Source organism: Vombatus ursinus, unplaced genomic scaffold (assembly GCF_900497805.2).
Source record: "Vombatus ursinus unplaced genomic scaffold, bare-nosed wombat genome assembly UNPS02012515.1, whole genome shotgun sequence".
In the NCBI taxonomy this organism is placed as follows: domain Eukaryota; kingdom Metazoa; phylum Chordata; class Mammalia; order Diprotodontia; family Vombatidae; genus Vombatus; species Vombatus ursinus.
In genome coordinates this window covers 741998-766247 of record NW_020952293.1, presented here as the reverse complement: position 1 = coordinate 766247, position 24250 = coordinate 741998, and the positions used below count along the sequence as shown (strand labels likewise).

The following is a 24250-nucleotide window of genomic DNA, read 5'->3' as shown; positions in this document are numbered from 1 at the left end:
ACTTACTAGTTGTGTGACCCTGGGCAAGTCACTTAACTGTGTTTGCTCAGTTTTCTCATCTATATAATGAGCTGGAGAAGGAAATGACAAACCACTCCAGTATCTTTGCCAAGAAAACCCCAAATGGGGTCACGAAGAATTGGACAGAACTGAACAATAAAAATATATATAGCAAAGAGCTTTACAAGTATCTCATTTGGTCTTCACGACACTCCTGAGAAGAAGGTCCTGCCATTTATCTCCATTTTACAGATGAGACAACTAAGGTTAAGTGACTTGCCTAGGATCACACAGCTGGTTAAGTGTCTGAGGCCACATCTGGACTCATTTGGTCTTTTCCTGACTCCAGGCCCAATGCTCTACTCACTATACCACCCAGCTGCCCAACTATTATAGTTAATAATTTAAAAAATTATGTTGAGGACAAATGATTGAGTATAATATATGGTCCTCAGTTTGGAATTCTCTGCTGAACTCCTCCCCTTTCCAAGAGGCTGGAGTCCTCAAGGAAAGCTTCTGGGAGGAAGTAATAGCCCTTTTTAAAAAATATTAATAGTAATAATAATCTTCTTCTTTGCCAAAATTCTCTTAAGCCAGTGTTTTTGCAGTATTTCAGGTGAAATGATAGAAAGATCCTTGAATTAGCAGTCTTAGGACCCTTAGGTTCTAATCCCAGTTCATCCATTAACTCCTCCTTGACTTCTAGAATTTATATTGTGTCTTATAAGGTTTGCAAAACACTTTACACACATCATCTCTGCAGCTTTGGGTACTGTTTAATCTCCTGTCAAATACTTTCTCTTCCCTATGCTTCTGTGACAGTGCACTCTTTCTCTCTCTCTCTCTCTCTCTCTCTCTCTCTCTCTCTCTCTCTCCCTCCATCCTTTCTTTCCCTCCCTCTCTCCTCCCCTCTCTTTACCTCCTTCCACTACATATCTAAACATTCCTTTTGAATCTCCTTTGCTGAATCATCCTCATCTATGTCTTACCTCCTACCTCTTGGTATTCCTCCAACTCAACATCCTGGGCCCTCTTCTCCACACCTTTTTTTTTTTTTTTTTTTAAATTTTAGCTGTTCCCCTGGGTTCAGTTATCCTCTCCATGCCAACAATTACCACATTTATCCCAATCTGCCCTATTAGCCCTAAACTCTCTCCAGTTCCATTTCACCCACTGCTTGCTGAATGTCCTACAGACAACATAAGATGACCCAAATTCAGACGATCCAAAATGGAACTTATCTTCCCTCCTAAACCTTCTCCTCTAGATTTGCCTGTTTATGTTGAGGGAACCAGCATCTTTCAATCACACTGGCTTCATTTCAGAGTCATTTTTCCCTCTTCCCTCTCCCTCAGCCCTCACATCTAACCAGTTGCCTAGTCTTTTCAATCCTAACTTCAGCACATTGCTCACATCTGTCCCCTTCTCTCCTCTCACGAGAGTCACTCCCCTGATTCAGGCTTTTATCTCCTCTTGCCTGGACAGTTGCAGCAGCCAATTGGTTTCCATCCTTCTAAGGTGTTCCGTCTCTCTTCCACACAACTGTCAAAATAATCTTCCTGAGACAAGTCTAACCCCATCACTCTCCTGCTCAAGGACCTTTCTTGGCCCCCTATTGCCTTCCCAGACTGGCTGCAGACTACCTTACTTCATGCACTGCCTTCAGTCAAATTAAACTGGCTTGTTTTTTGTTCCCTAAATTCAGCATTCACCTTCTGCCGCAGTTCTTGTACAGACTGTGCCTTGGTAGATGAAAGGAGACTGATCAACTAGATGTGGTTAAAGGGATAAAAACTGTTATTTGGACCTTTGATTATGTTCAAAAGACTCTGATTATGCTTCCTCAATGATAGGAACATCTCCCATGGAGCAATATGTTTCACATCACCATGGATTGATTGACTAGGTGTTGGCATCTTTGCATCTCTCCATGGAAGGCGTTGTCACACCCAATGAAGCCTACTTGAGATGATCTCGCAGTCTCCGGGATGGGGCTAGAACACTGGACCTAGGGATCTGTTCCCACCTATTGAGGATGATTAATTAAGTCTCAACATCGAGCACTTTCCACCTTCGTGATTTGGGGTAAGGCATTTCACCTTGCTAAGCCTTAGCTTCATCATCTATTAAAAAATGGGGCTGAACCTCTGAAGTCTCTTGTAACTATTAATTTTTTTTAAATTATTTTAGGCAATTGGGGTTAAGTGACTTGCCCAGAGTCACACAGCTAATAAGAGTCTGAGGTCAGATTTGAACTAAAGTCCTTCTGACTCCACAGTCACCTTAGCTGCACCCCTCCCTGCTTTTAACCAATTATTCTAGGCTCTGGGGCAGTGCTAATGTAAAGAAACCACTGAGTGTTGGGGTTTTTTTTAAAGATGGTTCTGTTGAGTTCATGGTGTTCAAAAAAGTTCTAATAGAAGTTTAGGCCTTTAAGACTAATCCATGTTGGAATGTAAGAAATAACAGTAACCTAAAGATCCTGACTTCTGCATAATTTGAAAGACCAGGCTTGCCCCTAGAGAAGGGAAAATAGGGCTGCTCCCTTAATTGCAAAGGTTTGGGACTGGGGATATGTTGTGAAACATTACATGTACTCATGGGTGAAGTCAATGTTTTGCATAGCTTCTTCTTTTTGTGGGGGGGAGACATCTTTTGCTTTTATATCACCTTCATTTCCCAAATAGGCAACTTTGTTTGGAATGGGGAATACATGAAGGGAATGAATGTGAAATAAATCTAGGAAGATTGGCTACAACTTGGTGGTGAAGGCAATTTTGTTGTTCATTTGTTTCAGTCATGTCTGACTCTTTGTGACCCCATTTGGGGTTTTCTTGGCAAAGATACTGGAGTGGTTTGCCATTTCCTTCTCCAGCTCATTTTACAGATGAGGAAACAGAGGCAAACAGGGTTCAGTGACTTGCCCAGGGCCACACAGCTAGTAAGTGTCTGAGGCCAGATTTGAACTCACAAAGATGAGTCTTCCTGACTCCTAGGCCTGGTACTCTATGCACTATGGTGCCACCTCGATACCTGGTGAAGGAAATAGGGAGCCACTAATGTTCCTTGAGGAGAGGCAGTGACTCAAGTCAGACCTGTATATCAAGGGGAGAGTACATAAAGATCTGGCTTCCAAACCAGGAAGATCCACCTCTGATATTTACTGGCTGACAAACCCAGGCCACTCACTTAACTTCTCAGAACCCCAAGCAACACTCCCAGACTACAGAGTGAAAAGAACATGACAACCTGAATTGGGAAAAGGAGTTCCTGGTCTAGTTCTCTTTACTCAGGAAATCACAGGCCCATCCCTGAATTTAGTACTATGTCCATCCCCTTCCCCACCCAGAGAGGAAAAAAGAAAAAGCATCTTCATGAAACTAATTATGAGTTTGTTTTGCTGAACTGTTTTTTTATCTTTGTTACAATCAATCAAGCTTTTATTAAGCATCTGCTATGTCCCAGGCACCATGGCTACAAGTACAAAGAATGAAATAATCCCTATTCACAAGGATCTTATATTCTGATAGGGGGTTCACCAAGTTTATGTAAAACATACACGGCACAAATATAAAGTTAATAAGTATAAATCTATACAGAGAAGTTAAGTACAAGGTGGTTTGGGAGCGCACTGACCTTGGAGGGGATCAGGAAAGGCTTGGGCTGTTTCGTAAGAAAAGAGCAGGACCCTCTGGGGTAATATTGAGGAGGGAGCACCTGCCAGGGAAGGCGGCACAGCCATTGCAAAGGCAAAGAAGATGGAGAGCTCCATGTGTGAGAAACAAAGAGAATTTTGCTTGACAGAATCCCAGAGTTTGGAAAGGGCCGTAATGTCTATGATAGGTTGGGGCCAGGTTGTGTAGGGCTTTGAAAGCTAAACAGAGCTTGCATCTTATCCTAGGTTGTTTGTCCTTCATTCTGGAAAAGGACACAGCCCTCCCTCACTTAAATCCAATTCACTCGCAAGTCACGGCATCACCTGCCGTGGTTCTTTTCGAGAGCAAAGGACAAACTTGTGAGTAGTATGGGCTGCCCCACTGGGGACCCAACTAGCATCTTATCCTAGAAACAATAGGAAGCTCTTGGAGTGGATTGAGTCACAAGAAAAGATATGCACTTAAGGAAAATTACTTTAGCAGCAGGGCATAGGGTAGGCTGGAATGGGGAGGGGGGACTTGAAACAGGAAATCAGTTAGGAGCCTGTTGCAATCATCTATGTAAGATGTTGCCCAGATTGCTGCAAGAAGGTGCCTTTCATAGAAATAAGGACCTTTTAGAAAAAAGGAGGATTTGGGGGAGAATGATTATCCGTTTAGTTTTGTTTGTTTATTTGTTTGTTTGGTTTTTTTTTTGGCTGGGCAATGGGGTTAAGTGATTTGCCCAGGGTCATGAGTGTCAAGTGTCTGGGGCCGAATTTGAACTCAGGGCCTCCTGACTCCAGGGCTGGTGCTCTATCCACTGCACCATCTAGCTGCCTCTATCAGTTTAGTTTTGGACATGTTCAATTTAAGATGTGGGTGGCTAGGTGGTAGCATAGTACATAGAGCTCCTGGCTTACAGTTCAAACTGGCCTCAGACACTTATTAGCTGTGTGACCCTGGGCAAGTCACTTAACCCTGTTTGCCTCAGTTTCAAATGACGTTAGTATCTTTGCCAGATGGGGTCACAAACAGTTGGACATGACTGAAATGACTGAACAATAGTAACAACAGTTTTCTTAGTAAAATAAGAAGCAAGGTCCTCAGCTTTGATAGAGGCAAAGGGGCGGGGGAGGTGGTGGTGGTTGTTCGTCCTTCATTCCTGAAGATGACCAGTAACATCATGGTGGTAACGTCTTGACTTGCAAGTGAACTGGATTTAAGTGAAACAGAATTAGGAAAAGTCATGAGCCTCACTCTCTCCTCCAGAGTCCAAGAAGGGGAGTTTGGGGGGCTTAAAGAGGGAAGAGAAGGTTTGAACAGCTTCTTTTGGCAGTGAATCAGTTAGGGAGGAATAAAAGAACTGAAGGGGGCTAAGAGGAGTAGAATGGTGAGAGTAACTAAGGGCTGAAGTTTGGCAGATGAATTGTGACAGGACGATTCAATGAACGCTTAATGAGCACCTACTATGTGCTGGGCATTGTATTAAGGGCTGGAAGTGAAACCAACTGTGATAATGGAGAGTTACCTAGAAAGTCCTTTCCCTAGTTAGAGGCCTGTGTCAGTCTGTAACTGAGGAAGTGGAAGACCCATGGCCAATGATGAGATCTAGGATGGGACCATCCCCATGTGTGGTTGAGGCAGAATGAAGGAGGGGAGTAGGTCACAGAATTTAAGATGGTCCGGGAATTGGGTCGTTAGCAAGTTTGAGGGAAGACATTAATATAAAACTATTAAAGTCCTCTAATGTAAAGGTAGGAGGCATATGTTAGAAATAGGATGTTATGAAAGATAGCACTAACAATAACAATGTTGACAAGTCTCTAGCCAGGGGAGAATGTGATGATGGTTCAGGCTGCTGTGGGTTGGGTATCAGGTTTGTCTTTGGTTTATAGAAGGGGGCAGACAAGACCATTTAGAAAGATGCAGAGAAAGCTGAGACCGGAATCATGAAAGCCAGCTTTGGTTCCTAGGGGTGAAGCCTGAGCTAAGACTGGCGCCTCTTCAGTCCTAGCTGTAACAGCTGTGGAGAGGCCCCGACCGAGCCTTTCAGTCTGTAAGGCGGCAGCAGACAGAGCTAATGATTGAGTGACAAATGTTTCAGCTCCTCAAATTCCCAGACTGAGCTGTGGGGAGCCAGGAACCCGCCCCACAGGGGGTTGAGTAGGGGAGTTCTCAGACCCCAGTCTTCTGGGACCAGGTGTTCTAGAGAGAGAAGAAAGAGATGTGCCTGGGCTAAGGAGGAGAGCACCGAACGTTTGGCCCCAGAGTTGAGGGATGCAGCCAAGGACAGAGCCATGATGTGGGGAAGCAAAGCTGACTGTGAGCCATTCAGACAGTGCACATCTAATGAGAAGTAGGGTTACCTCCTGAGCACCCCCAAGTTCATGTTCCTTCAGGAGGGCATTCCAAGTTCATAGAGCCTGTGTCAGTCCCTGGAGCCAAGGCAAGACCACCTGGAATGACTGGATTTGGATGAGAATTGTGTTCATTGCCGTTGGATTGCTGGGAGTCCATTCTGTTGTCTTATACACAAAGTGTTGTGGAATGAAGTCAAGGCTGTCCTCTGCAACCAGAGCCAGAACTTGGGGTTCTTGGCTTCTGGCTACACCTGGAATATGACCTCCGTCCTCACATCAGCTTCTTCAAAGCTCAACCCAAGCATCACCTTCTCCACGGAGCTTTCCCTGATTCCCCCTCCTCTCATCCTTAGTACTTTCCCCTTTCTCAAATTAGCTCAAATTGCCTGGTCTGTTTCTATGTGGGGATATCCTCAGTGGAACAGAAGGTCCCTGAAGTCTGGGACTATTTTTCCTTTTTGTCTTTGAAACTTCAGAACTGAGCACAATTCCTTATTCATTAAGGATGATTAATAGATGCTTGTTGTTCAATTAAACTGGCTGTCATTTAGTTAGTCTGATCCTCAGTTTCCTCCTCTGTAAAAATAATAGGTTAACATTGCTATAGACTTTAAAGTTTGCAAAGTGCTCTAAATGTTGTCTTATTTGATCTTCAAGACAACCATGGGAAATGTTTGTTGTTATCAGATTGTAAGCTCCTTGAGAGCGGGGAACTATTTTTTTTGGTTGTTGTTGTTATTGTTTTTGTTTTGTTTTGTTTTTTTATCTTTTTGTATCCTCAATGCCTGGCACATAATAGGTACTTAATAAATGTTGACTGATTGATTATTCCCATTTTACAGATGAGGAAACCAGGGCTGAGAAAGTTTAAGAGACTTCAAAAAAAATCCTGTGAAGTGGGTGCTATACTAAGTGGAGATGTGGATAAGTGTTGAAGTCAGGAAGACCTGAGTTCAAATTTGGCCTCAGACACTTTACTAGCTGTGTGACCCTAAGCAAGACACTTAACCTTTCTCAGTCTCAGTTTCCTCATCTATAAAATGAGGATAATACCTTACAGCATTGTCAGTCAATAAACATTTTTAAGTGCCTACTGTGTGCCAAGGATGTGCTACAAACTGAGAACACAAAAAGAGGCAAAAGACAGCCCCTGCCTTCAAGGAGCTCACAATCTGATGGAGGAGACAACATACAAAGAAATAAATTGTAAGCTAAATACAAGATAAATAGGAAGTAATTAAAAGGAGGAAGGCACTAGAATCATGAGGGCTCGGGCAGGAGAACACTGTATACAGTGACAGCAAAAATGTACAATGATCAATGTGAATGCCTCAGCTATTCTCAGCAATACAACGAGCCAAAACAATTCCAAAGGACTCATGATGAAAAATGCCATGATGAAAAAAAAAATGAAAAATAAGAGAACTAATGAAGTCTGAATACAGATCAAAGCATACCTTTTAAAAATTTATTTTTTTGATTTTTTTTTTTTGTTTTTTGGTCTGTGTTTTCTTTCACGACATGACTAATATGGAAATGTTTTGCATGACATATATAACTTATATAAAACTGCTTGCCTTCTCAATGAGGGGAAGAAGGGAGACAGGGAAGGAGAGAATTCTGAACTAAAAATTTTTTTTAAAAGAATGTCAGAAAATTTTCATATAACTGGAAAAAATAAAATATTAAAAAAGAGATTGGAGGAAAGCTCTTTTTTTTCTTTTTTTTTGGTTAGGCAATGGGGTTAAGTGACTTGCCCCAGGGTCACACAGCTAGTAAGTGTTATGTGTCTGAGGCTGGATTTGAACTCAGGTCCTTCTGACTCCAAGGCCAGTTCTCTATCCACTGCGCCACCTAGCTGCCCCTGAGGAAAGCTTTTTGTAGAAAATGGGATTTTAGTTGGGACTTGAAGGAAGACAGTAGGTGGAGATGAGGAGGGGAAAGCACTTCAGGCATGTGGGACAGCCAGAGAATTTATTGAGTAGGTGGGGAGTAGGTGACATGATCAGACCTGTATTTTAGGAAAATTATTTTAGTGGCTGAATGGAGGATGGATTGGAGTAGAGAGAAACTTCAGGCAGTCAGACCTTGCAACGCGCAAGTATGAGGTGATGAAATTCTGTATCAGGGTTGCAGTGTCAGAGAGAAGGGGCTTAACGGAGAGATGCAGTAGAAGTGAAATTGACAAGAGATGCTGCACAGGTGAAAGCGACAAGCCTTGGCAACAGTTTGTGTATTGCAGGGCAGGGTTGAGAAAGTGAGGAATCCACGATTCCTAGGTTGTGAACCCAAGGGACTGAGAGGATGGTGTTACCTCCGTAGTAATAGGGAAGGGGGGGGGCAGAGAGAGTTTAGGGGGAAAGATAAGGAGTTCCATTTTGGACATGTTGAGTTTAAGATGTCTACTGGACATCCAGTTTGAGATGTCTGGAAGATGTCGAGGTTGAAGGCCAGCATGGAGGTTGGGGCTGGAAAGGTAGATTTGAGAGTTACCAGAATAGAGATGGTAATTAAATCTATGCGAGCTGATGAGATCACCAAGTGAAACAGTATAGAGAGGAAAAGAAGGGCCAGGACAGACCACAGAGATAACAGAGTGTAAAGTGCTTTGCATACCTTAATGAGGTATCTCTCTCTCTCTCTCTCTGTCTCGATATGCTCGCTATTATTTTACAGAGAAGAAAAGTGGTTGAGAGAAGCTCATTACTACCCTGGGAGGTGGGTGCTGTGATCATTCTTATTTTACAGAAGAAACTGAGGCTCAGCGTCTCCCCAAGTGTCACCCAACTAATAAGCATTTTAGGATTTTCTCCCGACTTCGAGCTTAACCAGGGGTCGGTCAGTAGTCCGGACCCGCCCAGCTCTAACAGTCTCTGAACCCCTTCCAGGCTTCCCCAATCCCTCAGGGCTCTCTTAGCTCCTCCTCCCTCCCTCCCTTGATGCTTTCCCCCGCCAGGGGGCGTGGCCACCTTGCTCTGGATCTCCATCCGCCCCGCCCCTTGTGGTTCCCATGGTACCACGCAGGCGCCGACAACAAACTGTGCCTCAGCCAGCCGAGACGATCAAATGTCAAAAAAAGTAGTTCCCTGGCAACGGGGCTTCTTTCGCGCGGGGCGGGGTCCGGAGCGGGGTCGGGGGCGGGCTCGCAGCGCCGTCGGGTGCCGGAAGTCGAGCGGGGCCCGGCGGAAGGATCTCGGTGCGCGGCGCTCCGCCCCACTTGAGCATTGTCGGCCGTATCGGAGGGCGGGAGGAGCGACTGGCGGTTGCTCTAGAGGCGGCTTGCAGGCGGCGGCGGCGGCGGCGGCGGAGGCGGCGGAGGCAGCGGAAGGAGGTAGCGGCGGTGCCGGCAGGCCGAGGCGCGGCGGAGGCGGCGGCTGGAGCGGAGGCCCCTCGGAGCCGCGCACGCACCGTCCAGGCCGCCTGAGCAGCCGGGCCCCCCGCTCCCCGCGCGGAGCCGCCTCGGGGCCTAGGCCGGCCCGGGCCCGCGGAGGGCGGGGACCGGGGCGAGGAAGAAGCCGCCGGCACGATGTTCAAGAACACGTTCCAGAGCGGCTTCCTCTCCATCCTCTACAGCATCGGGAGCAAGCCGCTGCAGATCTGGGACAAGAAGGTACGGGCTTGCGGGGACCCCCGGGCCTCCCCCAGCCCTCCATCCTCCCATCCATGCCCTCGTCCCTCCAATCCCCCCCTGTCCCCTCATCCCTCCCGTCCCTCTATTCCTACCATCCCCCCTCTATCCCTTCGTCCCTCACATCCCCCCTCTATCCCCTCATCCCTACCATCCCCTCATCCTCTCCATCCTCCTTTCCATCCCTCTCTTCATCCTCCTCTTCCTTCCATCCCCTCCCTGTCCTCTCCATCTCCCTCATCCCTTCTGCTCCTCCCCTTCACTCCATCCCCTCTGTCTCTCCATTCCTCTTACCGCACTCATCCCTTTCATTCCTCCATCCCCTCCATCTCCATCCTCCTGGCCCCCTTCTTCTGCATCCCCTCCTCCCCTTCATTACCTCATCCCCCTCCCGCCTCCTTACCTCCCTCATCCTGTTCTCTTCCCCACTCCCACGAAAATCTCGTCTTCCCCTGAGCCTTTAGAAAGTCCAGTCTAATAACTAATAATTCCTTAGTCTATTCGTTATGGCCCTGGGTAATTAATTTCTCCATGCCTCAGTTTCCTCCTCTATAAATGAGGATAATGATATTTGCTCCCTCTGCCTAAGGGTGGGGAGGTGGAGATCAGAGGAGATAGCATGAAAAGCTGGTGTGTAACCATCCAGGCTTTGTGAAGGTAGGGAGGATCCTCATGGTCTTGGCATCTTGTGAAGCTTTGTAATCCAGGTAGTTGGAGAAGATGTGACATACATTGGTGAGCAGGTGACTGTGGAAGGAGGGATTGTGGTACAGTGGAAAGAGCAATTGTTTTGAAGGCAGAAGAGCTTGTTTCACATTCTAACCCCCACCTCCTTTTAATACCAATGTGATCTCCACTAAGTAACTTACCTTCTCTGGGCTTCAGTTTCTTCATCTATAAAATGAGAAGGTTGGACTAGATGCCATTTTAAGGTCTTTTCCACCTCTAGGTGCCTGATCCTAAGTTACTTATCCCATCTGGCAATGAAGGGATTAGACCAGAGGATCTCTGAGGTCCCTTCCTATTCCCTGCCTGTGGTGACTAGCATACCCCTGCTGGGGAGAGGCACATGTCTTGGACATTTGAAGACAGCAGTGTTTTTCTCAGCCTTTAGTCATTTTTGACAATGGGGTTAGTAGGGACCTTAGAGATCATTTGGTCCAGTACCCCAGTTTTACAGATCCAGAATGCTCATTGGACTTCACCAAAGGCCAAGTTAAGTGTTTTTCTTAGCTCTCAGTTCCCATTGGGCTTCCTTCTGCACAGCTTTTCCCACCTTTGTAAAATTGCAGATTGGAACCAACTCTTCCTTTCCCCATATGGGTTTCAGTTATTTATTCCTTTTCACTGATTCTGGAAATAATCCCAAACTGTAACTGGAGGCTGATCCATTATGTGATGGAGCAAGCAGGGAAATGCAGTGGAATTAGCATGAAAGGGTTGGAGCACTGGTTTCAGGAAACTCTACAATTGACTGGCTGAGTAGCTTTGGGCAAGCCTCAGTTTCCTCATCCTTAACATGAAGGGACTGGAATAGGTGACTCTTAAGGTCTCTTCCACTGGTATTTGATTGCATGATTCTATAGGCTTTGGGATCTGAGCTGACCTATTTGAGCCTTAGTGTTGTTTGCATTTAAAAAAAAAAAGGAAAATAGTGAAAGAAAAAGTCACCAAGGGCATAAATTCTGAGCTAAATGCAGGACCCTGTTTTAATTGCTACTGCTTGGTCTATCAGGTTGGGAGGATGTGGAGCAGAAGCTGGTCAGTTTTCCAGCTTCAAGCTCTGGCTTTCTTTGGGTGGATTTTCACAACATGAATTGTTTTGTTTTGAATTTGTGTTCCCAGGATATCCAACTTGCACACATTCAAATGGAAATACAAAATGAATATCCTGAAGTCAAATAAAAATGATTTCAATTATACACAACCTTGCTCCCCTCTATTAGCAGGGATCACTGAGAAGTGTCACATTCATGTTATCTGTACTCAGGAAGTTTTCTCATCAAAAATGTGAAACTTTTTTTTTTGAACCCTTTTGAGTATCTTGTTTTTCTTTAACTTTCTCTGATTTTGCTCAGGCAGAATAATCTTGCTTTTCTGTAGATTTTAGCAAACTTCATACTGAAAAGCAACATTTAGGGAGACTGAATATTCTAGTTTAATATAGTCGGATCCCTTTCAAATGCTGTTGTCCAGAAACAGGACTCAGGCCTGCCTCATAGGTGTGGGTGCACCCTCTTGCTTCAGGCTTTCAGAGTCCAGAGTGTTAGACTTTCAGGTATATCATTGGGCCTGTGTACCTGAATGCATGGGATGATCCATGCTGGAACAGGGTTCTAAAGTCTCCTCAGTCTGTCTCAGATTTTCTTTGTACTTCTGGTGTGGTTGTGACTCCCTGGTTGTCAGCGTCAGACTACACTGCTGATGAAAGTATGTGCACAGAGATCAGCCTAAGAAGGCTTGGTGTGGCTGAAATCAGGGTTGCAGGTTTGTTTCTCATCTGGTTCATTTTGCTTTGCACAGAGGAGAATTCTGGCCCCCTAAGCAAGCAGCTATTTGTTAGGTACAAGTTCTTGGTCACAGAGTAGATGAGGAAATTAAGTATAGATGGCCTAGGTTAGCCTATAGAATGGTGTACAGTCAGAGGCATCGTCTTCATATCTGAAAGCTTGTTGAGAGAGATTTGGAAAGCTTTAAAAATTATAGGACTGCGCATGTGAAACTTAACCAACCTCCTCCTTATACTAATGTTTAAGAATTCATGCCATTGATGCTGTTGTTGCTAAAAGTTAGTGAAGCATGTTTTTTTTTTTTTTTAAACTATGTGGTCCAGGTATCCATCTGGTAACTTAGTTTGTTCACAGTGAAATAAAGTTCGATACATTCTGAAATTGCGCATCTGCAAACGGCAGGATATACCCCTCGTTCCAGTGAATGAGAGAGGTAGATGTGAGCCAGTAACTGACTGTGGCTCCCTCTGGTTAGCTTATCCAGCTTAGAAACAGACTAGAAGTGTTCAGCTAATGGAATTGAGGGGAAGAATGCAATAAAATTGTGGAAAGGAGAGAGATTCAGATGAATGTCAGGGAGCTTGAGGAAAGTTCCAAAAGCTCTCTTGGTTTTGGAAATTTTAGCATTTTGTTAGGGGCAAAGCCACAAAAGGATTTAATGAAATCTTTCTTACAGACATGTTTCAATGTTTTTATTTTGGGCTTGATCCTATATTAATAGTCAGCATGTTTACATATGAATTATAAAAGCTAGTTACCATGGTGCACTGTGTGTCCCTTAACATTGCCACTAGAGGTCAGATGATACCCTGACGATATAAACACACACACAAGGTATTTGTTCATCTACCAGGATTACAGATGATAAATTATACAACAGATGAACATAATAAATCTAAAATATCCATATTAGTAAAGAACTTTTAGAACCACAAAACTTTTTGAAAAAGACCTTCATGTAAGAATTATTAATGTTTTTACGTTACCATTTTAAATACACAGGATTTAAAAATACTTGGGGATTTTTTTTTAAGCTCTAAGCATGCAGAGGATTGAATGCATAGAATAACAATACTGAGATTATGGACAGTGTGTACACGTAATCAGTGATTCAGTGCTATGACCAGAACATGACTTTAAACACTTGCCAGATATCTGGAAGCACCTTGAAATTGAAAACAACTTGAAAACAGTCTCAGGGCCAGGGATTAGGGCCACATTAGGGACAAAATATATCAGGAGTAAGGATGAAATGTGGGGAGCTCATGGAAGAGCTGGTGCCGTGACCTTAATTTGTACCTGTTTGGTAAATATTGATGTAGATAATTACAACACGATTGCAGTTATATTAACATTTAACACTTATATACTTCAGTGGACTGAGATCTCATCATCATGGGAGCAGTGTCCACTGGTGTAGATAATCTACACGCTCTCTTCCTCAGTGGTAGTTGATTTACTGAGTGTCAGCCTCTCACAGCGATATGCTCTCCTGTGCCCACCAGAGATGTTTGCCAGTCATGTGAGGAGACTCCCCTTTGATGGAGGTGGTTCTGCTTATGGATGAAATTGTGCTCATTGTAATTGAGCCCTAATAGACTACTAAGATTGGCTTCTAGCCAGATGGATGAAGAATGCACCTTGCCCATATTAATAGAGGGCGTTCCAGAATTCTCAGTGCTGTTTATAGAGAGTTGATTTCTTCCTTCCTTTTGTATGGTGAGTTATGCCCATACTAGGGTACTGGGTACTTTGGCCTCTGGCTGATAACCTGAATGTGAAAAGTGTGGAGAGCACTGGTAGAATTCATGCTTCATTTAAGTCTTTCTCCAGGATCACCCACTTGATCTACAAATAACCCCTACCTGATAGGGTAACTTTTTGAGGATATTCAAAATTTTATCACATCTGTTAACATTTTGCTAACATTTTTATCTTCATTACTGTATTTGGGGCAGTTACCTGCCTAGAAGAAACTTGCTTTGAAAGTCATAACTCCTTGTAGCTAATCAAACTAGAATGATGTGTTCTGACTCCTTAAAAGTAGTGAATTTATCTAAGCCCTGGTGTAAAACGCGAGTTCAGACTGCAGTTAACTGAAACTCAGTAAGTGGTCACCATAAACATTATTTCTATTGGATAAAAAAAATTTGCAGGGCTTTGTGATCAGAGATAATGTCTTTAACCTCTGAGTCCAACAGAACTCGTTCTTCATTCTTTTTTAAACAGTTAATTCTTCTATCATAAATAGTGTATCATTAAGATACTAATTTCAGTTGATTGCAAGTGGAGGGCATGGTTAAGGGATGCCAGTAGTTGTGAAAGTGCTACATGGCTTAACCACAAGATGGAGTTGTTACTCCATGAAGGTCTTTCTGGCCCATTTGCTCCAACTGTGTGTCTGAATATTTTTTCTAATTTTTTTTCCCCCTTCTTTTCTTCTCCCTTAGTTGGTCATGATATAGAATAGAAGACCATAGTGGTCTTTTTGTGTGTGTGTGTGGGGAGAGGGGAGTCGGACTTAATGAATAGTGTCTTATGTTTTTTGTTTTGTTTCATAAAAGTGGATGAATGGAACTTCTAAATATTTTTTTTTCCAGATCTCTTTTACCTCGGTGACCCTTGATTTCTGAACCTCCTCAAGTTTCTTTCTATTCTAGCTTTAAATAGTGATCTCTGTAGTACTTTTAAAAGCAGTTCACATTTATTGAGTGTTTGACATTTGATCAAATGTGCTCTTGCACAGGGGTGTGGGAATTTGAGTATATTCCCATTTGATAGATGAGGCTGCTGAAGTTCACAAAGGTAAGTGACTTGCACAGAGTCACAGGTGAAATAAGTGTCAGAGTTGGTAAATGTACAAAAATTCCACGTAAACAACTTTCCAGCAGCCTGTGTAACGAGGAAAGTCAGACACATTCTAATTACATGAAAGCAAAATAGATTTCTTTAAAAACCTACTTTTGCTAAGTTACACTTATCAATCTAGTAAGTAAGACTTTATTGTAAGTTAACAAGAAATCTTGTTAACCATACATAGATATATAACCTCACAAGGTTGGCCTTTACTTTCTGAAGCAAAAACAAAACAAAACAGTTAACTTCTCTTGCACTGGATAGTTATCTGATGATTTAGATTTGCTGATTGAAGAGTTGCAAGCTGAAAATGAATGTAGATTTGGGCCCTCAGTAATTACTGAGTAATGATGCCTAACTGTCTGCAGAGGTCTCCCTCAGCATGTTTCCTTCATTGAATAAGCTCTGATTTAGTGCTAACTTCTGTTGGGACGTTGACTCTGGTTGAAGGTGAATCTGAACATGCCGTTTAGTTTGCTGGATGGCTGTGGGGTTCAGCTGCTGGGAGAATTGGGTGGGACTAGAAAGATGAGGCAAAGGGGGGTAGAAATATGTGGAGTAGATTCAACTGATTTTATTTTTAGAGTGCTTTTATAAGCGCAAAGCATTCAACAGATCCTTTTCCTGTTTTTCCCCTCCTACTGAACTCCTTCCTTGGTGGTAAAATTTTTTAAAATCAGTGTTCTCTCACTGTTTACTCTAGCATAAATTGTTATCCAAAGACAGGACTGTTTACAAGATAGAAGTTTGAAGATTGTTTTTCTTGCATACAATTTGACAGAATCCATTATTGGCATTCAGAAGGCTGGGTGTCACTGTTAAGTGATTCTAACACTTGGTTTTAAGATATGTAGGGTATCTCTAATTTATTTCAAAGTGCATCATTAAGTTAGCAAAGTAAATTTAATTTGCCACACTGCATTTGTAGTCTTGGGGTAGATAGGTCTTCAAATTAAATGATGTGTGGCAACTCCAAAAAAAAAAAATTTGGAAGTCAGTAATTTAGATAGCAGGAGTCAGAAAAACTGCTTCCAGAGTAGATAGTTCTAATTGAAGAGTGATCTATCTTTGGTGCAAGTTAACCCAGTGACCTGATCTGTGAAGAGTTTAAGAAAAGAAGTAAATATTTTCCAAGAACTAGTACCACATTCGTGCCCCTGAGGTAGATATAAAAGGTTCTTTGGAAGTTGGGTTTCCTTTCATGGCTCTTAATCTTATTTTTGAATTAACCATCAAGGCAGATAAACAATTTTTCCAGTTGCCTTGGAAGTCATTAGGTAGTCTTTGCATAGTTGATAGGGACCGGCAACAAAACCAGGGCCAGGGAATTTGAGTGACTTGAAGTTGCATGAGCTTATTAAGAACAGGGTTCAAATCTAACCCTCTTTTCCAGTGTGTGGAGCAGAGAATGGTAGATAAGTTAAACTAATAATCTTGGAGAACTGTCCTGTAGTAGGTTTCTTCTTCTTCCTTTTTCTTATTTCTTCTTAGTAGTTAGTACTAATTCACATTAGTATTAGACACATCAGGAAACTGAGGCTCCGAAAGGTTAAATGACTTGCCTGTGGTTACATACCTAATTAAATCTTAGGTGGGATTGGAACCAGTTTTCCTAACTTTGGGTCCAGCACTGTCCATTTTGCCTTGATATCTGTCTGTCAGGTTAATCTTAGTCAGATTTACCTTTGCAGTCCTTGGACCTTGAGGAAATAAGCTTTCACTAATGAACCTTACTCATTTGAATTTCATTTCCAGCCTTGGCCACTGAGGAATTGGCAGCTTGTGATATAGAGATCCTTTATTAATTAGCATCAGTGTTCTCGGTTTCAGCTGAGTGCCATTGAATTAAATGGGCAGTGGAGCAGGCGGTACCACTCTCTCTCAAGGCTGGACTCCTCAGGACGGGTGAAGGCAACACTGCCAGCCAGGTTGTATGCCTAGGACCTGGGAGACATGACTGGCTCTCTCCCCTTCTGCTTGTCCTCCAACAAAAACTCCTTCACTAGTTTCACTTCCAGAAACTTTCTTGTCTGCAGATCTGGATCAGCTGGGTTCTAAGAGTGTCACTTGTCAGGGTTATCACCCAAAGTAATCTTTCCCTCAGGAAGTTACAGCCAATGCAGAGATGTAGGAATACAGTTGGCTGGCTGTAGCTTCCTGTTTGTTGGCTTCTGCATAGGCGGCCTCAGTGTTCTGGAGTATTCCTGGGAAGTCATCTACTGTAAACCTGGGAGCGGGCAGAAGGCAGGGTGTTTTGTGTCCCAAGTCTCCTTAAGCCTGACAGAGCTTGGTACGTGGGTTGGTGAATCAATGAACATTTATTAAGCACCTCCTATGTGCCAGGCGCTGTGCTAAGCTCTAAGTAAGAGCGGCCTTATTGCTTTTGTTGACTTTGGCTCATATAGCTAAGGATATCTTCCTTAAGTGTTTCCAAAGGCCAAACTTTAAAACCATCTTAGATGCTTACTTGTTGTTGTGGATGTGTTGATTTAAAAAAGAAAAATTAGAATACTTGGGCTGCTTTTCAGTAGCTAGCTCTAGAAGCCCTGAGGGTATAATTCCAACTTAATTCTACAAACTTTACTAGTCAGCTGTCAAACAGATAACTTATGTTAACAAAATGTTCAAAAATTAGGTTGTTAAGAATGATTGTGTTATTTAAATTAAGGTCTCTCTTTCCTTATTGATTCATGAAGGTCATATTGACAGCATCAATGCAGGGGTAGTTTTCTTGGTGAATGTCACCCCAGCATGTTCCATGAATGTCAAAAGTCACCCCTCACTCCAGACCCTCTCTCTCTCCTCAGGTCTTTGCATCTTGAGCTCTACTTTCCTTCACAACCGGCAGTAGCCATGGTCCTGAAAGTACCAGAGATGTGCCACTTCTTCTGAAAGCATTTGGCAATGTTGGTTTGTCCTAAATAGACTAACCATTTGTGATTTTAACTAGGAGCCTTCGCCAGTTTCATTTTTAGGAGCAATTTGGGGTTTGATTTTTAGACAATGTAGAAAATGCTGTCTTTGCTGAGATAAAGGGTCTGTTCTACTGTTCTGTGAATAGAACTCTACCAAGGGAATTTTTTTTAAGGAAAGTATGATGATGCTCCACGACAGCTCTGACTCTATAAGGTAATTTTTGGTAGTTCGATTGTTATGGCACTGAATGAATAAATTAGCTTAGGTAGAATTGTCATTGTTATTATATTAGCTCGGCCTACCCATGAGCTACTGATGTTTTTCCAATTATTTAGATCTGACTTCATTTGTGTGAAAAGTATTTTGTAATTTCCATGACAACTCTGAAAGGTTAGAGTGTATGTTAAACATCTCTAACTTCCTTTAATAACTCATTATCAATCTTAGGAATTATTTAAACCCTTCTTCTTGAACCCATACACACCACACACACACACACATACACACACACACACACACTATTATTTCCTAGAGTAACTTTCAAAAATTAGATAATGTTCATAAAACGCTTTTGTAAACCTTAAAACTCTAAACGTCAGCTATTAGTATTATTTTCAACAGTGATACTATTGATTAGGTGTGTTGTGTGCAAAAAAGTGTGGGAAAGGGAAAAGTATGATTCAGTTGCTAGCCATTATTAGTTTTCTGGAGAAGATAATGCTTGTATACATGAAACTGTGTTTAAAAAAAAAGAAGACTAGATGCCATCGAGTACTAAGTTGTACAGTGCAGACTGGTAACCACACTTGGGTATGTGGAGAGGAGAGACATAAGTGTAGTCTAGAGTGGTCTGGGAGGACATTTGTGGGAATGTATATCGTATGCTTTTTAAGGCATGTCATTTTTTTTCTTTTTCCCAAAAAATACCAGTTTTGAACTTCAAGGGCAACCCCATTTCTAGTATTCCATGACTCAATCATATTAACCCTACTTATTTATAGATATAGTCCCTTTTGACATTCATCTTTGCCGACTAGGGTCCTGATTTTTTATTTTATTTTATTTTTTTTTTTGGCGATACAGTTGGTGTTAAGTGACTTGCTCAGGGTCACACAGCTAGAAAGTGTCAAGTGTCTGGTCTGAGACTGGGATTTGAACTCAGGTCTTCCTGACTCCAGGGCTGGTGCTCTATCCACTGCACCACCTAGCTGCCCCAAGGGTCCTGGTTTTTTAAAGAAAACATATCTTCACAGGAAAATCTTTCTGTTTTGATTTTTTTCTATTTTTTATTAGATCCTTTGTTATGGTATATTGATAAGAATCATTTCAAATGTAGAGGTGTATACAAGGTCCATTGTGCCTGAAGGGGAGGATGGTGTTTTTAAGGTTGGCCTTCTTGACCGAGGTTGTTGCATGTGTTTGATCTTTCGATGACTCCCCAGTCCCTTTGCTGGGGTTTGAGACTGCGCAGCTCTGTCCACTTAGCAGTGCCAGTCTGAAGCTGAAGCACACCCTTCCTAGGCTGGCAAGCCATTGGCACAGGCGTCCCCCCTCACCCCTCCTCCACATCCTGCTGATTTCCATATATTTGAGTTCTGACCAATTCCATTTCCTCTCTGTCCCTAGGTGCGGAATGGCCACATCAAAAGAATCACCGATAACGACATCCAGTCCCTGGTGCTAGAGATCGAAGGGACAAATGTCAGGTAGCTTGCCCAAAACTTTTTGTTCTCCTAGACACGAGGTGGGTGCTATGTGTTCCCCAGCAGAGGTGTCCAGGATTAAGGGAAAGTGTGGGCCCAGCTCCCTGCGTTGCGTGACTTGGAGTATTTTGTGCTTTGGGGATGTTGGGGAAGGCTTTGGTGGCTCTGTGGCTTCAGATCTGGATTGTTTTCACATTGAAAGAGCCATCTGATGAGGTCTATTGAATATCCCTCTGAATAACATCAATCTTTTGGGTTGTTAAGCTGGGCAGTTACTTCAGAGTTTTTTGGAGCATCGAAAAGGTTGAAGGATCCTCTTCAGCTGTGTCTTGAGACATCTAGATGAGGTGATTTCCCTTGCGTTTTCCTAAATCTAGTCTCGGTTTATTTTCTTCACATATTGCCTCTGTGCTGCAGAGATTGCAGAGACACAGGGCTCATCCAGCTGGGGACAGATTGAAGAGAATCAGGATGGCGGTCGGGAAGGACAGTAACCAGGCTTGTTCTCTGTATTGTCTGTTTCCATAGCACTACATATATCACCTGCCCAGCGGACCCAAAGAAGACGCTGGGCATCAAACTTCCCTTCCTGGTCATGATCATCAAAAATTTGAAGAAGTACTTCACTTTTGAAGTGCAGGTGAGAGGGAGAGAGAGAGAAAAAGAGAGAGAGAGAGTCTACTGCCTTGGGTTAAGGAGAATTATCCTGTCTCCCTTATCAACAGCATTAATCAAGCACTTACTCGGTGCCAGGCCCTGTAGCTAAGCCCTGGAGATAGGAAGAAAAGCAAAAACAAAGTCCCTGCCCTTGGGTCCTTGCTGGAAGAGCTGAAATGTCTCTCATCAGGAGGGCATCTCCCTCTTTGTCTATCTTATTTCCTCTGAACTATAGAATTTGTGTGACATTAGTGATATGAATGTGGTAACAACAATCAAGGCATTTAAAGTTTGGTCAGAGAAACTCTAGGAATTAATTGCTAGAGAAGAAGTCAGTGTTCATTCTGTGATTCATAGCTCTTGCCTGGGTTACTGATGGCCTCAGCTCTCCACTGGATGTTCAGTGGAGAGAAGGTTCATGAACTCATTTTGTGGTCTGCATGCCCCCTCCCATGATGTCACATGCAGATGGTGTTGTCTTGGCCACATGACAGGATAAACTTCTTGCTACTTCCTGGCCATCTGTGTCCAGTATGGACTGTCTCTGGGCTGTGCATTTCTCCTCCACGCTCAAACTGTGGGACAACCAGGCTTTGTGTTCAGGAGCTTGCCTCACTTTGGTTACACTGTTTTAAGCAGCCATTCACTTTCTTCCTCTTCTCTTGCCCCACTTACCTGATGACAGGTTCTAGATGATAAGAATGTGCGTCGACGGTTCCGGGCCAGTAACTACCAGAGCACCACTCGAGTTAAGCCCTTCATCTGCACCATGCCCATGCGGCTGGATGACGGCTGGAACCAGATCCAGTTCAATCTGTCTGACTTTACCCGACGGGCATATGGCACAAACTACATAGAAACCCTCAGGGTGCAGGTACGCCCTCCTTGCCCAGGTGTAAATCAGAAAAGCTCTGGAGAAGGAATCTGCTCTGTCTTCTGGGCCCTGTTATGGATCCTGAAATAGTGTCAGGCATTGTCAGGGGGCTTCTGCAGTTAAGAGACCCAGATGAGTGGGGGCGGGGCGGCAAGCAAGGCAATTTTGGGTTCTCAGGGATAGCATTTGTTGGAAGGAGGCTTTGAAGAGGGGCTGGAGAGAGACAAGGCCACGAATATGAAAATTAGTTGGAGGCCAGGATCTGTTTTAGAGCCAAGCTGTTACCAGAGGAGTAGAAATAAATGCAGCATCACCACAAAAGGATTAGGAGTCAGGGAGAGGAAGAAAGAAGAGACAGTCAGCCTTTCCAGCCTTTGAAATGCAGTTTTGCATCTGCAGATCCACGCCAACTGTCGCATCCGGCGAGTGTACTTCTCTGACAGACTCTACTCAGAGGACGAGCTGCCCGCGGAGTTCAAGCTCTATCTCCCCGTTCAGAACAAGGCAAAGGTGAGCTAGCCTTGCCCCCAACCAGAGAGCAGAGAAGTCGTTGTGGAAAGCGCTATTGTGGGTCTTCAGGCTATGTTAAGATTCCGCTCCATCACCACAGGGCCTTTCCAAAACTGGTTTTTGTAATAAGAATCTTTATTTTTGCTGGTTCTTTTAATGCCATAACTGCATTGTGGCATTAAGGCCTCAGCCTGGAAGACCTGGGTCCAGGCCCCATCTCTTGACAAATACTTTCAGGTGACCCCAGGCAGGTCACTTACCTTTTAGTGCCTTGAGCAGTTACAGATTTGTCTTTGGTAAGGGGTGGGGGGATTAAGGGGGAAGGTCCTCACCAGGCATTCCCTGTACTGATGAACTCACAGGTATGGCCAAAAAAGAGTTATCGGTACCCTTTGATCATAAGGCTTCAGGTGAAGTGACCTGCCAGGGATGGTCTGTGAATCAGATTTGTTTTAGTAGCATAACCGTCAGGCCACTTCTGACTTTTAAAGTTGGGGTGGGAAGGAGGAAGAGCTGGTCTTCTTAGATATTCAGCTCTTGGCCTCCTTCCTCCTCTCCCTCACTTCTTGAGGGTATCCTGTCTCATGCCCAGAAGACAAATGCAGGCATTCTTACTGCTCTTTTCAGAGACCTTTTCTATGGAGAAAGGCTTTTTTCTCTAAAGCCTGGCAAACTTGCCCCTTTTACCAGTATGTAATTTATGTTAACAGCCTGATCCAAAATGAAGGGTGTGTGGGTGTCCATCTTCCCTCTACATAGTAGCAGGGGCCCTTTGTGCTATCTCAGTTGTCTAGACAAATCAGCCAAGCTTACCCTCCATGCTCGGGACAGCTTGTGCCAGAGGTAATGGGGGCAGGCAACTTTTTTTTTTTTTAAGCTCTTTACATGCTTGATCATTTACATGTTGTTTGTATGTGTTATATATGTGTTTTTTATTTCTTCCCCCAGCAATAACCCAGTACTGGAATACAACATGAGGAATAAGCCCTGGGCCTAATGCTTAATTTAAAAAGGAAAATAACTGGAGGACAATGTGAAATACAGAAATATTTAGGTAAATTCACTGTGATGGGGTCCTTTTATTAATGATTTGATGTCCCTTGTTTTAGGACACCAATAACCATGTAATAACTCCGTAATTGCATTGTAAGTACAGTGGGAGATCAGCAGTTCTTGGTCACAGAATGTTTATCCAGCACTTTACTAAAAACCTGCCCATCATGTGCTAACCAGGTATGGGAGTTTACCCTTCTGCCCGTCCCTGGACAAGCGGAGGTGGTATTTACCACGAAATTACAGAGTGAAGTGTGCCCTGTAAAGCAGATCCATTCCAATATTTTCTCTTACTGGTTTCTTGTCTTTTTGTTTTATATATTATCTAAATATATATGTATATCATATGGAATACTTACAATCTTGAAGTGAATAAAATGTTTTATTCTGTTTTTAAGTCTGTTTCTAGCCTGTGCCTTTCTAAATGGTGATATTTTCTCTCTGATTTAACAAAAAAAAAAAATTGAAAAGCTAATTCCTGCGACTGTTCTCGGTGGACATTGTTTCGGGATTTGGTTCTGCTCCATGGTGGCCAGATTGGAAGTACTGCCATTCAGTTGTTTGGATTTTGGAAAGAGGAAAGAGGTACAGATATTTTGTAGCCTCAGTTATCATTTCCCCCTTCTGGGAAGCCAGAGCGTGTAGCCAGGATGAGTCCTCATCCCCACCTCTGAGGTGAACCTGGAGAGTGCTCTAGGCAGGCGTTGGCTCATCCCAGACTGCGTCTGAGCTCTGCCTGCCTCGGTGCTGCCTCCCTTCTTTGGAGTCCTCCTTGGTGTTCCAGCGGCCTAGGGCTTCCTCTGCCTCTCCAAGAGTAATCCCACATCAATCCAACCCATGTAGCTCTCTGTCTGGGAATAGCAGTGCCTCTCTTTCTCTGCTCTTCAGTACTATGCCAGGTCAGGCCTCTGGGCGTCTTTGGGGAAAACGGGTGTAGCAGGCTCCCTTGTCCCTGCCTGCTGTAAGCGAAAGTCCTCCTTCTGGGCTGTGGCATGGGTTGTGTGGTGAATGAGGCTTTTGTCAAACAAAGAAAAATGGGGTTCACATTCTTCTCATTTCAATGTAGATGCCTTGATCACGTGCTTCTGGAAGTCCTGGGAAGTAGTCAGTCATGCTCGCTCTTATACAGAGTGCCTTTCTCCCTCCACACTCAGTGACCCACTATGTATAGGGATGACCTCACCATCCTCATTAGTGTGGAAGGGGGCAGCTCTTGGCTTCCTGGTCTCTGCATAGCCTTAGGAGAGGAAATGCGAGAGCCTGGAGGCTAATGGCTCCTATTTATCTCAAGTGGCCTTGGAGGGAGCAGTAAGGGGGCTAGTTGGGGCTAAGAGGGGAAGAGAACATTTTCTCCTTCAAAATGAGGAAAGTGAGCGAGAATGGAGTTGATTTTGGCCTTTAGATATCAGAGGATACCTTTATGTTGAATATCGGATTTAAGGCGAGGAAAAGTGTTAGAGATCTAAGCCCATGCTCTACCTGGAGGGTTGTTTGCCCAAGCTAATTTTCATGTAGGATTTTTCTTAATGGTTGGAATTGCCACAT

The 24250-nt window shown here is 43.6% G+C and overlaps 1 protein-coding gene across 2 annotated transcripts; it reads left to right on the top strand.

Annotated features, from left to right (window-relative positions):
* Positions 1-9462: 9462 nt before the first annotated feature.
* Positions 9463-23102, top strand: CFAP20 (cilia and flagella associated protein 20). Of its 2 annotated transcripts, XM_027857866.1 has the most exons (6): positions 9463-9608; positions 19535-19614; positions 20140-20251; positions 20954-21142; positions 21542-21652; positions 22601-23102. In XM_027857866.1, exons 1-6 carry the CDS (start codon positions 9525-9527, stop codon positions 22604-22606), a joined length of 582 nt encoding a protein of 193 aa, XP_027713667.1. In that variant the 5' UTR covers positions 9463-9524; the 3' UTR covers positions 22607-23102. The 2 variants fall into 2 exon arrangements, with proteins under 2 accessions (XP_027713667.1, XP_027713666.1); XM_027857865.1 differs by lacking the exon at positions 22601-23102 and having other exon boundaries at positions 21542-21661.
* The last annotated feature ends 1148 nt before the right edge of the window (positions 23103-24250 follow it).